Source organism: Macaca nemestrina, chromosome 15 (assembly GCF_043159975.1).
Source record: "Macaca nemestrina isolate mMacNem1 chromosome 15, mMacNem.hap1, whole genome shotgun sequence".
Lineage (NCBI taxonomy): Eukaryota > Metazoa > Chordata > Mammalia > Primates > Cercopithecidae > Macaca > Macaca nemestrina.
In genome coordinates, this window is record NC_092139.1 from 83,437,741 (window position 1) to 83,455,338 (window position 17,598).

Consider the following 17,598-nt stretch of genomic DNA (forward strand, 5'->3'; position numbering starts at 1 on the left):
CTTTCATTTCCTGACGAACTCATCTTGGTCTAGATTGTTGAGGGCCTTGCCAATAAAAGGAAAATCATTCAAATAAGAATAATGTCAATAAAGCCAAAATAGAACATTTTCAAGGACAATCATGGCCTGAAGATACAGTGGCAATAAAGGTATTTTGAATAAAGTAACACCCACAGGCTGGGCATGGTGGCTCATGCCTGTAATACCAGCACTTTGGGAGGCTGAGGCAGGCAGATTGCTTGAGTTCAGGAATTTGAGCCTAGCCTGGGCAACAATGCCAAAACCTCGTCTCTACTAAAAATACAAAAAATTAGCCGGGTGTGCTGGCATGTGCCTATAGTCCCAGCTACTCGGGAGGCTAAGGTGGGAGAATCACCTGAGCCTGGGAGGGTGAGGCTGCAGTGAACCAAGATCAACCCACTGCACTCCAGTCTCGACAACCAGAGTGAGATGCTGTCTCAAAAAACAAAAAATACAAATAAAAAATTTGTTAAAAAAAAAAGTAGCACCCAGCACCAAAGAGGAAATAATAATGGTTTCCTGTAGACATAAGGCTAAGCAGTGTTTATAATGAAAAGATGACCTCCCTTCAGAGCTCCTCCAAGCTTAGGTGAAGTTGGTTGTGAGCAGGAGCAGTGGATTTCAAAATAATACACCTAGATTACCCTAAGAACACAAAATTCTTTTGACTTCACTTACAATTTTATACAAAAGCAGAAGTTACCAAAGATTACTTATCCTTCGTATTTACCACAATCTTTTTACCCCAACCCCTGTGTCTATGTGTAATTAAAGGAAGCTTGTCAAGTAAGCTACCTATTGAATACTTGGAATGAGAGAGGGTGTGCTGGGAGTTGGGGGACTGCTTGTGTGAAACATTTCTCTCTCCTAGATTTAAAACTTAGTCTTTGTTGCCAATCTGTTAACAGACAGTTTGTAAATGAAGGGGAAGAAAAATATATAAATTAGCTTTCTAATCAATCTGAAATTACAAATGTGAACCACAGCAGGGAAAAAATACTTGACCAAAAATATGTAAGTAAGTGGGTGCTGGGGAATCACAATTTTTAAATATCTCAAATTTTTGATATGAAAGTTCTATTTCAAAGTTTTCAAAATGATGCCGAATGTTCCTGCATACTGTGTTCCAAATGTATGTACACACAAGATGGAAACTGTGAAGTATGTGCCTTCAAAAAAGAAAAAAAAAACTGACATTTTACCTATATATATTTAACAGATTTATCAAGAACATATGTAAACATATATAAATACAGATATCTCATCAAGGAAGATTTAGGACATATGAATATGTGGCAGGGGTTGGAATGAACATAATTCTTTCCCAGAAGGGGAAGGGGGAACTATACTTAATTGGATCCAGCTACAACGTAATTGTAAGTCACTTCTCACCAAAAAGTACCTCCACTGCAAATTGTGGTGGATACATTTTCCATGTTTTTTGTTTATGTGGATTATCCAATTCATTTCTTGGTAGATAAAGCCTAAGAATAGAAAAAAAAATATTATTACATTTTCTACTGGGGCTAACCGAAAAGCCATGCAGTTGGGTACCCACATTAGAGCTGGAAGAAACAAAAAAAGAACCTCATCATGAATAGAACTTCGGCCCCTTTTTTGTGTCTCAGTTGGCTCCTTCCACCTTTTTAGTGAGACTTAAAAATACTTTAATCTTCAGCAACACGTGAGTAACACATGCTGACTCTCTTACCATTGCTTTATATGGAATTAATGACATCCAAGTTTAATAAAATATCTCCATTTCTAAATGGGACAGAAATCAGTCAGGATAGACATGAATGAAAACCCAGGAATAAAATACTATATCTCTTTTAATTTATGTGTGAGGTTTGCAATTTTTTGAATTTTTACAATCAGACCTTGGAAATGACCTTGAGGAGTAGGATATAACTCCCACAGGCTGAGCATTCCAATAATGGAACACTAGGCATGAATTGGTTAACCCATTTATGCCTAGTGTTCTAAATGATAGAAGTTAGCATTTTTGGCTAAACAACAATCTCGTAAGTAACAAAAACAGCTTTACCAAGTAGTATGTAAATTTAAATGTTACAGAAATCTTTAGAAATGTATATAAAAGTAAGAATAAAAGTGATCTAGCTTATCACTTCTCCAAAATGAACATAGTGTTTTAAAGGGAAAAAACTATCCTTTAGCAAGAACCCCTTTTGAGGAACAGCATCAAATGAAGCTTCACCCAGGTCTCATTTTGAGGGACTTTGCTCATGTTAGAAGAAAAAGCTTATTGCTTGTATGCATCTAAAAAAAAAAAAAAAAAAAAAAAAAAAAAAAAAAAAAAAACTTGTAAAAACTTTCCATCAAATCCAAAGTTCACTCTATCAAAATCCATTAAATGTTTTGCATTGCAAGTATGTAGGCCAGAGGTTTAATTTGCCGTTGCCTTGCTGGACTTAAGGAGTTATTAGATCCAGTTCACATTTGAAGAAAAGATTAGGACTGGATGTAACAATAACTATCAATTCATGCCACATATAATCATAGCCACTTCTTCAACTCTGACCTACATCATTTACAACAATTTTGTCCTTTTGTATTGAAGAGTATGGTTGACACAAAAAAAAATCTCAATTTTTCACCATCACAAAACAAATGCTACTTATAGTGGAGAACTTCTAAACTGAGAAATGAGTTTCCAAATATGGTAGAAGGTTTTTTGGAACAATAATCTCCAAGCCCAGCTAATAACTTTTCAGAAAGTTTTCCCAATTCATTACTAGAAAGCCACATTTAAATGGCTATTTAAATAGACTATTACTTAATGATATTTTTTAGCTATATTCCTTAATACTGTGTCTTGTAACTTCTCCTAGATATAGGTGTGTCAGTCAACTTTTCAGCTAGCTGAAGCCTCCCTAGGTCTTGCCTCACTTTAGCACAAAATTTGGTGGTGGTTCGTCATTGGTAAATCAGCACCTACTGACGGGGACCTGCCATACTGAAGGCGCTAAGCAGACTCATATTGAACTTCTTTGAGAGGAATTTACTACCACACTAAAAATCTGATTATAATACTTTTGAACTCATAACACAGTCCTATGGCATGGACCTTGAGGATACTGCATCAGAGGGTCTCAAGAACAAACGTATTCTTAAAATAACCAAAATAAGAGGAGTAAGGCGAGGAAAAATGGTGGTTCAATAATTTTTTGCTTTCTATAAATTAAGTTTATGACAACCAGCAAAAGACTTGCCATTATACCTTATACATAGACATTGAAGATTAGGCTGTTTCTATCGGTTTATATTATATTCATACCTGTTACTTTGAATAAAAGATGTGTTGAACCGGAAGAAAAATGGACAATTGTCATAGTATTTAGGAAGACTCTAAAAAGAAAAACAAAAAAAAATTCAAAGTAAAACTGATCCCAAGAACTAATCATTCCAAAGAAATTAAAGTTCCTTCCTTTATTCCTTTATATATTTATCAATTATAACCATTAAATATGTAACACTCTGCAATCTATAACAATACACTCAAGATACAAAGGAGGAGGCTTGAAGAAAATGCTATTGTATTCTTTTGCTGTTTCTATCAACATTTTCAAGGAAGAGTATTTTTCCCATGATAGGTATTTAATTTAGATGCTGATATTTGAATCTGGTTTAGATAGTGCCAAACACACTCTACTAAGGACCTATGCCTATATAGACCCAAGTATATTGTAGTGAATTCTTATCATTTTTTTGCTGCCTCAGCATCCCTTTTAAATATAAATTGGACTTTCTGATAACAGAAGTGGGGTTCAGTCACCCTCAGCAGTTTCCAGTTCACCTCCTCCCAGTTTCTCCATGTGACTGATCCCGATGTCTGTCTTATACAACCTTCTCCTGGTGACCACTTCATTATGGGACAGCTAGATATAACCTACTTGACTCACCCCACAGACCCCCATACTCTACAGGGACCATGTGGATATATCAGTGACCACCTCTCAGTCACAGCAGAGACTCATGGCTGCTTGCATGAAACCAAATTAGACCTCCCCGCAGGAAACCTGCTCAGGTAGCACCTTACATCCCAATAAAGGCTTCCACTCTCAGGTCCTTCCCCCTCTCTCGCTACTGCTCCCACCCATCAGTCGAGCACAGGTCCCCCTTCCAGTTGGCCCTGCAAAGCATGTTGCCCTCTTCTCTCTGGAATTAATAAAAAACTGCTTTGGTTATTTCATGTGTTGTATTGTGCTGCCTTCTCTGTTTCACCCAACTGAGTCACCCAAACCTAACTCTCTTTCCAGTCAGTGCTCCCAGCTACTCGGGAGGCTGAGGTGGGAGGATTGCTGGAGCCCAGGAGGTTGAAGCTACAGTTAGCTATGATCATGCCACTGCACTTCAGCCTGGGTAACAGAGTGAAACCCTGTCTCAATTTCTTAATTGTTTTAAAAAGGTGCAAAACAAAATGTAATCATTGCTATGCAGTAAAACATAGCTTTTTTTTTTTTTTTTTTTAGCATCTTGGCTTTTACTTTTTTTTTTTTTTTTTTTTTTTGAGACGGAGTCTCGCTGTGTCTCCCAGGCTGGAGTGCAGTGGCGTGATCTCGGCTCACTGCAAGCTCCGCCTCCCGGGTTCACGCCATTCTCCCGCCTCAGCCTCCCGAGTAGCTGAGACTACAGGCGCCCGCCACCACGCCCGGCTAGTTTTTTGTATTTTTAGTAGAGACGGGGTTTCACCATGTTAGCCAGGATAGTCTCGATCTCCTGACCTCGTGATCCACCCGCCTCGGCCTCCCAAAGTGCTGGGATTACAGGCTTGAGCCACCGCGCCCGGCCGGCTTTTACATTTTGTTTATTTTGTATGTTTTGCATTTGAGAATACATGTAAATTAAGAAAAATTTAGAAAATTTACAATTAAAAAAACAAAAATTATTTACATTACATATGTTCTTTTAAAAAAATTTGTTATAGATCTGATTTATTGTTTTCCTCCCCCTCCCTTATTGGTAATTGTAGTAAAGCAAATCTTAAATAAAATCATTAGACCAGACAAGAACAATGGCAGAGGCTATTTTGTGATTACTCACCGAAGAGAAAAACTGCACCTTCACATCATCATACAGAGGGGGACCGTCGAATACATCAGTTAATACTCTGTCTGTTTCAGTGTCATGCAATATCTGTGAATGAACACATGGAATTGAGAACTATAAACCTAGATAATGATAACAATGAGGTTCCTTTTCACTTATCATGACTTCCTATATTTATCAAGTATTTTGGTTTCACAGCCCAATCACTACATGTATAAATTATAATCTTTTCTAGTTGCAATACTATTGTTTGTGTGCGTGTGTGTGTGTGTGTGTGTATGTTTTCGTTTGCTCTTTATTTTTTGAGACAGAGTCTCACTGTCACCCAGGCTGAAGTGCAGTGGTGTGATCTCGGCTCACTGCAACCTCTGCCTCCCAGGTTCAAGTGATTCTTCTGCCTCAGCCTCCCGAGTAGCTGGGACTATAGGCACATGCCACCACACCCAGCTAATTTTTGAATTTTTAGTAGAGATGGGGTTTCACTATTTTGGCCACCCTGGTCTCAAACTCCTGGCTTCAAGTGATCTGCCCGCCTGGGCCTCCCAAAGTGTTGGATTACAGGCATGAGCCACTGCACCCGGCCTGTTGTTTATGTCTTTTAAAGGCCAACATGTCTGAGGGTTATCATGAACCACTTTTCTTTTTCTTTTTTTTTTTTTTGAGACAGTCTCACTCTGTCACCAGGCTGGAGTGCAGTGGCATGATCTCAGCTCACTGCAACTTCCACCTCCTGGGTTCAAGTGATTCTCCAGCCTCAGCCTCCCAAGTACCTGGGACTACAGGCATGTGCCACCAAGCCCAACTAATTTTTTTTATTTTTAGCAGAGATGGGGTTTCACCATGTTGGCCAGGATAGTCTCGATCTCCTGACCTCGTGATCCACCCACCCTGGCCTCCCAAAATGCCGGGATTACAGGCAGGATTACAGTGCCCTGCCATGAGGCACTTTTCAAAAGTGTTTCACTTTTCAAAAGTATTGAATTTTCTATTAGACTTTAATCAATTAAATATTATTATTTAATGTGTGTCATTTGATGTTCATGTGTTAGGGCCTTTTTTGAGAATACATTAAGAAGCTCAATTTTAAAGCTAGCATTGACATTCAAAAAGCAATGCTTAACTCATCATGGTTTTTTATTTTCTAAATTTAAAAAATAACAATGGGGGTCTGTAACACTTGGGGGTTGGGCCTGCATGCCCCTTCCAAGGGAAGGGGAGAGTGGGGTCCCCCTGCTCATCATATTTTATCAGAACTCATGTATTTGTCAATGGGATCTTTGAACTTGACCAGTGCAGGCTGCTGGATGGAGGGACCAAAGATAGGTCAAGTTTTGGAATGAATGACTTTGAAGCTATATTATTTCTTTGACTCACTCTCATATAAATAATAGCACCCACAATAAGAAAGGTCTATGCGAGGCCCTGTGAAAAACACAAAAGGAGGTACAGACTCGGTTGGCCCCTTCAGGGAGCCGTACACATAAGAAACAATAGTAGAATGGTACATAACTGAATATGATGATAAAGACTGGGTTTGCTGTTAGGCACTACCGGGGACTAGTTAACAGAAGGTGCAGAATGTGAAAATTTCATTAAGAAGGTAGAAACTGAATTGGGAATGAAGCAGTTTAGATCAAGGAAGAAGAGCTCTGAAAATCCAAAGGGAGGGAAAAAGACCAGCAATAACACAAGGTAGAAATTAGAAACATGGGCAGGGCGCGGCGGCTCCCGCCTGTGATCCCGGCACTTTGGGAGGCTGAGGCGGGCAGATCACCTGAGGTCGGGAGTCCGAGACCAGCCTGACCAACACGGAGAAACCCCGTCTCTACTAAAAATACAAAATTAGCCGGGCGTGGTAGCGCATGCCTGTAATCCCAGCTACTTGGGAGGCTGAGGCAGGAGAATCGCTTGAACCCAGGAGGCAGAGGTTGTGGTGAGCTGAGATTGTGCCAGTGCACTCCAGCCTGGGCAACAAAAGCAAAACTCCGTCTCAAAAGAAAAAAAAGAAAGAAAGAAAGAAAGAAAATCGGAAAAACAACAACAAACAATGTCGGGCAGTGTGGCTCATGTTTATAATCCCAGCAGGTTGCAAGGCTGAGGTGGACAGGTTGCTTGAGCCCAGGGGTCTGAAACCAGCCTGGGCAACATAGCAAGTCCCAGCCTCTACAAAAAATAAAGAAAAATAAAAAAAATAAAAAAAATTGGGGGATTGCTTGAGCTCAGGAGGTTGAGGCTGCAGTGAGCCATGATCATGCCACTGCGCTACAGCCTGGGCGACAGAATGAGACCCTGGCTCCAGGCAAAAAAAAAAAAAAAAAAAAAAAGGAAAGGAAGAAAGGAAGGAAAGAAATAACCAACTAACTAACTAAATTAGAGCTGTGTTCCAAGAGCCAAAAGGGATGACCCAGTTTATTTGGAATGAAGTCTGCTGGTCAAGCTACTGATGGAAAAAAGCTCAGGTATTACGTTAGGGCCATTATATCTTAAGAGCTCAAGAGCCAAGGAAATAAGAGTGAAGGTGTTGAAAAATACGGTGGGGCATTTCCTATGGGACAGAGAGGCCTGGTAATTATCACACATAACACTTATTTAGTGATTTATAGTTTACAAAGAAACTTTCTATATATTATCTAATTTAATTCCCATCACACTTGAGATGTGATATTGATTTTACAGATAAGGACGTTGAGCCAGAGGTGTGAACTGGCTCTGACCACGGGCACACAGTGTGTCTTCTGCTCAACCTACAGTTTTTCATAATGAGAGCAATATTTCAGGACGCATATTTCACGACTCTATACATTGCATTACATAAGGAGAAAGAAAGGGTAAGGAGACCACTGCAGAAATCCAGGCATGAGCAAAGGAGATTCTGGACAATTAGTGGCAGTGAGAACAGAAAGGAAGGAGAACACTGAAAGCTCTCAAAGGCATCATCTACAGAGATTGATGACTGACTGGATTTAAGGGGCCGAGGCAAAGAGAATCAAAGCCCAAGGCCTGAGTGGAAGAAGGCTGGTGCCATTTGCAGAAGCAGAGAGAAAGCTCATTGATAATTCAGACTGGCTGATGCATTTGAGTCGGAGTGGAAACTGTTCATGTTGTAGCTCCTGCATCTACAACTCAGTGGGTGCTCAAAAATATCTGTTCAGTCAATGAATAAATAATAGTTGAAGTAAGGGGAATGGGTCATTCTTTAACTAAGAATAAAGCATTTGCTAAGAACAGAAAGCCAAGGGTCAGGCCTGGGTGAATGCTCTCAGTCAGGAGAGGCCAAAAAAGCCGGGGTGGGGGGAGGGGGAAGGGGATGGCAGGGAACAGGGTCAGTAATAGGAGAATTTGAGACAAAGTCCTGGGTAGGAATTCTAAAAGTTTATGGTTATTAGACCATGAAGGATGCTTTCTTGCTATTTCAGAAAAGGTATATAGTTTTAGGCATTTCTTCATTGTAGCAAAACATTGACTACCAGGTCCCTTTTGCTTTGGATAAAGAGGTTCCTCCTCAGTTCATTCACTCTTGCATTGTTTCTCACAGGGTCATCCCACAGAACCTCTGACTTAGAATCACTTGGGACATTGCTAAGTCTATAGATTCCTGGGCCCCATTCCAGATTTCCCAAATCATACTTTGGGGGTACAACCTAGGAATATAAATCTTTACAAGCTCTTTGGTGGTTTTCATGCACACTAAAATTTTAGAATCAGTGCTATATAATAAAAGAAAATGACTGGGAAGAAGAGAATTGGCTAAAAATGACCGGGTATGTAAATTAAAATCCTTAATACATTCCTGGGAACACACTCAGCATTTGTAGAAGTGTGAAAGGCAAAGCAACACTGAACAGAAATAAATTCTGGAAAGCACCCTGAGAAAACTGTTTTGAGCAAACAGGTTAATTTATCTCTGGTTTGCATCCAAACCCAGTGACACCAAGTTGATGGTAACCAGAAAGCGTTAGGGAATCTCTTTATGGTGAGTGATAGTTTAGGGAGGTGAACATTGCTGGTTTGACATTCAGCCTTAAAACAAACATCAGATTTTTTTCAATTCACGTGTTTTCTCTTACCGAACAATTTCCTAATGAAGTACTGGAAAAAGACAACCTTTTTCTCCATTACTGTTTGGACTTTTAGATCACATACATCGCCTGTTCCAACACCTAAATGAAATTAAAAAGGTAGGTTGGTTAGCGTGAAGATCAATATGTCTCACTAATTAACATCATGGATTAAAAAGAGAAAAAATTATCCAAGCTAACAATGTATCAGTAGTTACTTATTTGGTCTTGCATGGATTTTGTCTTTGAAAGACAAGGTTTCAAGCCAAGTTCTGTCTCCTAAAGCAGATTTTATAAGACTAGAGAAGAGAAAAAAATACATAGAGTTCAGCTTCAAAGACTTAGAATCCCATCACTTTATCTTTCCAGAAAAAATATTTAGGGAAGGTAAGATGGGCATGGTGGCTCACGCCTATAATCCTAGCACTTTGGGAGGTCAAGGTGGATGGATTACTTGAGGTCAGGAGTTCTAAACCAGTCTGGCCAAGATGGTGAAACCCCATCTCTATTAAAAATACAAACATTAGCCAGGCGTGGTGACACATGCCTGTAATCCTAGCTACTCAGGAGGCTGAGACAGGAGAATTACTTGAACCTGGGAAGAAGAGGTTGCAGTGAGCTGAGATCACACCACTGCACTCCAGCCTGGGCGACAGAACAAGACTCTGTCTCCAAAAAAATAAAAGAAAAAGAAAAAGAAAATTCAGGGAAGGTGACTTGCAACCTTTCTTGCTAATGTGTTGCTTTCTTCAGACTTCTAATCAGAATGATTCTTAATAATAAATACTGTAGTTTAACTACTTTAGCCCTTCTTTAAGGCCAGTTCCTGATGCGATCTCTATAAAAATATAGGATAGTTAGATCCAAAAATTCCCGTGGTGTTCAGTGTATATTTACAGACAAAGGCTTTTTTGTTCCTTTTTTTCAATTCAAATGACCCACTTCCCTTAGCGTTTCCTCAAAGACTTGGTTTCTCAGCCAATTAATTTTTGTATTGCTTGCCTCTCAACTCTACATTAATTTTAATTCAAATATGTACAAAACTGAAGGTAGAAAATTAAAACAAATATTTTAATAAATTAGTGTATTATCTTTGATAGATCATCTCATATGCTGTTTGTTTTCATTTAATTTTGTTTTCACTAACACCATGATATTCATTTGTCATTAGAAATCACAGTATCTTGCCTCAGTTCCCTCTTTCCCATTCCAGTTGCAGAACTTCTTTCTATTGATGTCGACCAGAAATCAGTGAAATGTAGAACTAAACTCAGAAGGCTAAAAATCCTGGGCTGTCTGTGTAGACACCAGCATCCTGGCACCATGGCACCTATAGCACCCAGCACTGGCACCATCTCAGGTCCACAAGCTGGCTGCTAGTAGAGGTTTGCCTTAGGGGTTCTGAAGCATAGCCTCCCTGCTACCTCTCTGGCAGCGGGAGTGGTGAGGCCCCATCCCTTCCATGCAGACACATCCTGCTTTCCCACCTCCCCTGAGTGTAAGCTGTGAGTGAGAGGGTTACAGATGAGGAGAGAAGGGAAAGGGAGAGCCCCCTTAAGGTGATGAGAAAAAAAAAATATGCCTGTAAAAGGAGGTGAGAAAATGATACGATCTGGAGACACCTTCACCAAGGCAAACTCTGAACTACAGGTGGTTTGAGAAATAAACAGTCTTGAGGGTACATGGTCCTCCTCCTCCCTCATCAGAGGCTCACTCCGCCCTGAAAAGTCCACCGTGGTTTGAGACCAGAGGAGCAATGAGAACGGGAGAGATGGGAAGGGGATGAAGTCCCCCAAATTGGTGATGGAAAAGAAAAAGTGAAGAACATCTAAGGGCTGGCAATCAATGGGCAATTGCAGGAGGAGTTCATGTGTGAGGACATGTAAAAAGACAGGTATGAGTCAGGATCATTTGCATATACAACTATGAGCAAAACCCTCCCAGAGTGGGAACATTGGCCCTCCTGCCCAATTCTTCATTTATACATAAAGCACTTACCACGAATCGAATAAATAATGAATCTTTTTATAAAGAGTATCCGTCTTGGAGGGAGATTCCAGTTGTAGAGATGTTTCACTTGTGCAAAATATCCAACATATCTATTCTGAAAAGCAACAGAAACCTTACTTTAAGTGGAGATTGAAAAGTCTAAAGTCTGCATTCTTTTTTTTTTTTTTTCTCGGATAAAGCTTGTTAAGGGAGGTAAGTAATTAAGAAAACATTTACTGGATGCCACTATATAACCAGGCGTTTTTCGGGATGCTGCCTCACAACTATCTACCTTGAGGGAAAAATACTGAATTCAGAGCAATGAGGAAGTAACAAGGATGCAGCCAGGTCCTGTTTATAGGCTGCTTAAGGTTGAGACGGCAACTAATCAGAAGCACAACAAAACAGTTACAGCATCATCAGTGTCCAGAGAGAAGCTTAGCTGTGACTGAGTTGGAGGAAGGCTTGTGGTTTGGCGAAGAGCAGCTTCCTGGGCATGAGAGAATATGGTATAAGTGAAAACTCCAGAGGATACCTCCATACCTCAAGCAGGCTTCCTGTCATTCTTCTTTGGTTCCTGACAGCTAGAATTTCTTCACTTTGCATTTCCTCAGTTCTGTTTTCACAAGGAAGCCCTGGAATTCTCTTAGCCTTGTCTTTTCCCCGGGGCAAGCTGTTCACAATGGCTCTCCCCTGAATCTTTCTTCAAGGCATTGAAGAGCTCTGGTCCTGAATCAACTGGTTCAGAATCCAAAAGTTGGCCATCATGGCGGCTCCCGCCTGTAATCTCAGCACTTTGGGAGGCCAAGGTGGGCAGATCACCTGGCATCAGGAGATTGAGACCAGCCTCGCCAACAGGGTGAAACCTGTCTCTACTAAAAGTACAAAAATAGGCCACATGTGGTGATGGGCACCTATAATCCCAGCCACTCGGGAAGCCGAGGCAGGAGAACCATGTGAAGGCAAGAGGTCGAGGTTGCAGTGAGCTGACATTGCACCACTGCACTCCAGTCTGGGCGACAGAGCTAGACGCTGTCTCAAAAATTAAAAACAAAACAAAACTCATAAGTTCACAGACTGTTCCTTAGCCATTGGGAAATGTTCATTAAAGTAACTAACCCACCGGTGTTCATTAAGGTAACTAACTGCCATACTTTCCTTTAGGAAGGGCCATTCATGAGGAAGGCTCATGAAAGTTCTTAACTTAGGAGTAGATGCAGTCCGTAGAATGGCCCACAATGCAGGATCAGAATGCAATGGTGTCTGAGAATCACCAGCAGACGCAGAGGCCACTCTGTCCTGAGGTCTTGCCAACACAGCTCTCAAACGTGCAGCTGAGTCCCTGTGTTGCTTTTTCAGTGAATCAGAAGAGATTCAGTTGCAACCTTTGCTGTGCTAGTTCTGGACTAACGTTAGGGAAACTGTGCAGGACTGCAGAAGAGATGGGGATGGGGAGATGTGTGGGGAGAGTTGTTGAAGGAGCTCCATTTAGCATCCCCTTAGCTTCTGCCACTAGATTCTCCACCTCTCCCTAAGGGCTGTAAACCACCAGGGCCCTCAAGCTGCTTGTACTCCCATGCTTCCTTCTCCTACAACTTAAGACAACGTGGACTTGTAGTAGAAATTAATACAACCAACACATAGGAGGCACTCACTACAAACAAAGAGGATATTATGAGAAAAGGGTGGAAAGATGGGTAAGCCATGGGCTTTGCCTTTAAAGCGGATACAGAAGTCACCACTTCAAATAACTAGAGAATAACGCAAAGTGACGTAGTCCCTAAAACAAACACAAAGGACTTTAAGAATTGAAAAAGCAAGAGATGACTTCAGGCTGAGAAGGGAAAAGGACTCTAGGAAAAGGGGCACGAGCAATGGCATGAGGGTATCAAGTGGCCATAGGCTGGGAAACAGCACACAGTCTAAATGTGTGGCGTGTGGGATGTGTGCATGCACACAGCGGAAGAAAAGGTTGGAAAAGTCAAACTGTGGCTCCCAAGTGACAGGTTGAAACATTTAGTTTATTGCCATTGGCAGTGGGGACATAGTATGGATTTTGAGCATGGAAATGGCAGGATTAGGGCTGCACTTCAGTAAATTCACCTATTACTTTTAGCTTAGGGTCTATGACTATCTTTGTTTTGTTTTGTTTTGTTTAGGGCTTGGGTGTGGGAGGAAAGTATCAGTGGATAAGGCTGAGTTCTCCTGGCCCAAACTCAAGGTTTGGGCCCAGTAGTTAGAGTGTTCTTCTCATAGGGCCAAGAGTACTCACTCAGCTTCCACCACTTAAAGAAAAACTCATTTACAGCCACATCCGAATCTATTCAGGAATTCCCAACCCACTCTCACTTCGGTTTCACGGGCAACATAGAAAAGGCAATAGAAATGAGAGGCTGTGCACAGCGCGGGCTCCAGAGACTGACATTGAGATTTCAGTCCTTGGTTCAACAGTTACTTTCTCTGAACCTCAATTTTCTAATTTATAACATGAAAATCATAGTAGGACCTACTCAAAGAGTTACTGAGAATATTAAATGAGATAGTGAATAGACAACTCTTAGAATGGTTCAGCAAAGTCTAGAACGTTGTAAATGCTATAGGATAAACATCCCGGTTTCTGCAATAAACAAATTACAAGTAATAAAAAATGGTGAGAAATTTATGAACTTAGATTCTTAAAAGAGACTTAGGAGACACAGCAACCAAGCGAAATATGTGGACTTTGTTTGAATTCTGATTAAACAAACTAAATTTTCAAAGATTTTAAGACAATTTTGGAAACAACCATGGACTACAAATTTGATATTAAGGATTTTTAAGGTATAATATTTTTAGATATGATAAAAAGTGTTAAGGTTTTTTGTTGTTGTTTTAAGAGTACTTAAATGTCATACTAAAATGCTTGTGGGATAAAATGATCTGAGGACTGAAATTTCCTTTAAAATTAACCCAGATTTAGGGAAAGCAAGAGTGGAGAGTGGGGTTGGGGGGTTTGAGTGGAGTGGGAAAAGAATGGATGAAACATGGCTGGCTGCAGGCTGAAATGACTGTTGCAGCAATGTGATGACTATGTGAGGATATATTGTATGATTCTCTGCTTTTGTATATGATTAAAATTTTCCATAACAAAATATTTCTAAAAGAAGAAACAGAATAACAGTGTATATTTCCTATGGGTGTTATGGGTATTAAATGAGATATGTGAAAGTGCAATACTGTCTGATATACGGAAGGGGTTTTGAAAAGTTTATTTCCCCTTTTATTTTCTCTTTTAAAATACACCTCCCTGACAACACACAGAAAAGACACACAGAAAAGACACACACACACACACACCCACACACACACACACACACACCCCAGGAGTCATCCAAAAACAGACTTTGTGATGTTTTGCAAGGGTTGAATTGCCCTAATAAGGGTTTGTGAAGGACTTGGATCTTTTTTAACATTGAAATCAAAGGCTGGTGATTTTAGATAAACTTCAGGGTCCTGGAGCCTTGGGTACTGGACCTTCCTACTTTGGGAAAAGAATCAACTCCTGAGCTCCATAAACAATAACCAGTATAGAACAGAAAGCAAGATTCTCTGGGGAGAAGACAGAGTCCCCAACATGTGGGCTGCACCTGAAGCATGACCCTCAGACTCAGGAAGGGACCAAGGCCTGTTGCAGGGCACCCAACTGCTGCTACCTGATCACCAGAGGAGAAGAGTCTAAAATGAAACCAAGTAACAGGTGGCAACCTTAACCCACTCCCCTAAAAACCAAAACTCCCACTTTTAAAAAGAAAACTTACCTGAGAAGGAGTTTCTACTCCCTGAAATTTATTGCTGTTGGTTTTATCTGTTCACCTTTCTCCAAAATAATACAGGCTTTCCTACAAAACAAACAAAAAAAAGGGTACAATACAACCATGGTTCGTCTGCACACGTTCCTTTCCTATATTAGGTACCCTTAGTGTTTCTACACCCACCTTCTTTCCTAAAGTCAGTGATTTGTTTGTTTGTTTGTTTTTTGGTAGAGTCTTGCTCTGTGACCCAGACTGGAGTACAGTGGCAGGATCTAAGCTCACTGCAACCTCTGCCTCCTGGGTTCAAGTGATTCTACTGCCTCAGCCTTCTGAGTAGCTGGGACTACAGGTGTGTACCACCATGCCCAGCTAATTTTTTGTATTTTTAGTAGAGATAGAGGTTTCACCATGGTGGCCAGGCTGCTCTCAAACTCCTGACCTCAAGAGATCCGCCTGCCTCAGCTTTCCAAGTGCTGGGATTAAAGACGTGAGCCACCCGTGCCTGGCCGCAGTGATCTTCGGGCAGAGGCTATCCAAAATAACAAAATTAGGACTTCTCTCATTCAAGGATTCACAAATTCAGAAAATTTTAGAGCTAGAAAGACCTTAGGAAGCATCTGGTCCAACCCTTCTTTCCATATTACAAATGACAACACTGAGACCAAAAGAAAACCAAGCAATCCGCCCTGGAGATGCTGCAGCCAGTTAGAAGCAGCTCAGGCCAGGAATACAGGTCCCTGGATCTCAGTCTAGGGCTCTGGATCAATAGCTGTCAATGACTTTCAAACCGTTTGTTTTTTAAGCTGCAATCCACATTAATAAACCTAGGAGAAACACAGACACACACCAATATTTAAACCTTTTTATATTTTCTATTCTGCTCTATTCCATTTTATTTTTAAAAGATGTCAGTTACAACCCAGTAACTTTATTTTACAACTCACTGATAAATCATGATCCATAGCTTGAAAAACACCATCCTAGAACATCCATTTTCAAAATCTGTGTACCTCAAATTAGAGAAACCAAAGGTGGTGGAATTGGAGTGCTGGGCATTGTGCATAACCACCACCTCTTCCCGAGACTGTAGGCCAAACAACTCCAGCAGAGCTGCTGGAAATGGCAGCAATTCAGCAAGAAAATGGCGGAAAAGAAAATGACTGAGAACTCTGCTTGAAGTGGAAACAGCCCACCTTGTGTTATCAGAAATTTCTAGAGGTCACAGACTCCACATGTATTGACTAAGCAAAGACATTTACATTCAGGAGAGGCTTTGAGTTGTGAAATGTTGCTTTTTATCTACCTAAGAGTTGTGAGGATGGTCAAGGCTGGAGTTATCTAATTAAGCTTGATACTATCCTCATGAGGAAGGAAGAAGTCATGGTACTGGCAGGAGTAAGAGCAGAGCCACGTGAAGTGAGGGAAGCATCTTGATTACTGAATTTTTTTCATCTGTATAACATGGCTTTACTCCCCTCACCTTCATCCTTCCCCATCAGGTCTTGTCTTTATTTAAAATGTTGATATTGTATACATCATAGATTTTTTGCATTAATTTTTGTTGTTAAAATATTGCATTGAAATTATTTTAACTATTGCAATTTTTAGCATTCCCTTAAATTTTGCACCTCATTGACCTCACTCTAGTCCCGGCCCAAAGGGATTCTTAAGTCAGCTACTAACTAGTGCATGTTAAACAAGAAAGTATCGAAAACAGAGTTTCTAAAAACTGCTTCTCTAATTATAATTTTACTAAGCACCATGACTAAAATAATCATCTTAATGTCCTACCAGTGATGTTTCAGAACTAGCAAACTCAATTATCATAAGACAAAGTTTGTAGAACATCTTTAATACCTCTGCAGTTAAAAATATTTCAGAGGCAATAAGGAAGGCACAAATCATAGTTCCAGTTCTTCCTAGAAAAGAAGTTAGTTCAAGGAACATATGTGGTATAAAAATACACTCAGAAATATTCAAGGAGTGCATTTTAAGTTGATTTTCTTTCTTTTTTTGAGACAGGGTCTTGCTGTGTTACGCAGGCTGGAGTGCAGTGGCACAATCTTGGCTCACTGCAACCTCTGCCTCACAGGTGAAAAACATGCAAATTACATTTACAGTAAAAATATCTCACCACCTGTAGACAAAAGGCCACGATGAGGTTTTTACTAAATCTATAAGAAAGCAACAATTCATGTCTTTTATAATTTTTTTGGATAATAGGAAAAAAGAAAAATTCCCAACTCATTTAGTACATTAATATAACTGATTCCAAAATTGCACAAATACAGTAGAAGAAAAGATAACTTTACACCAGTCTCACATATAAATGTAGATTTAAAAATATACATATATTTTCAAAGTGAATTCAGCAATGTAGAAACACCAAGTGCCATTTCTCTTAACGATGCAAGGATGTTTTTTCCAAGATGGCAGATGACAGGCTTTTAGAATGCCTCAGTCATTTGGCAGTAGTAAGCAAGTACATAAAGACCAACTCTGTGAGCTTTCATTCAAGAAAGAAAATGGCAATTCCCCGGAATTCTAAAGGACATCCCAGATCCTGGGGAGGACAAGGCAGGCAAGCAGCCCTTATGACAGCATTCAATTGATAAAAGTGAGTGGAGTGAAGCCTCAGTATGTGAGAGAGACAGACAGCACCCCTCTAT

General features: G+C 40.3%; 1 protein-coding gene across 1 annotated transcript in view; it reads right to left on the reverse strand.

The window, feature by feature from the left end:
- LOC105465821 (phosphatidylinositol 3,4,5-trisphosphate 3-phosphatase TPTE2-like) overlaps nt 1–17,598 on the reverse strand; it is a 384,743-nt gene that overhangs the window by 38,335 nt on the left and 328,810 nt on the right. Inside the window, 8 exon segments of the mRNA XM_071079934.1 lie at nt 1,414–1,505; nt 3,320–3,390; nt 5,086–5,178; nt 9,159–9,188; nt 9,190–9,239; nt 11,148–11,253; nt 14,936–15,016; nt 16,787–16,844. Of these exon segments, the coding sequence (XP_070936035.1) occupies nt 1,414–1,505; nt 3,320–3,390; nt 5,086–5,178; nt 9,159–9,188; nt 9,190–9,239; nt 11,148–11,253; nt 14,936–15,016; nt 16,787–16,844 (581 nt within the window).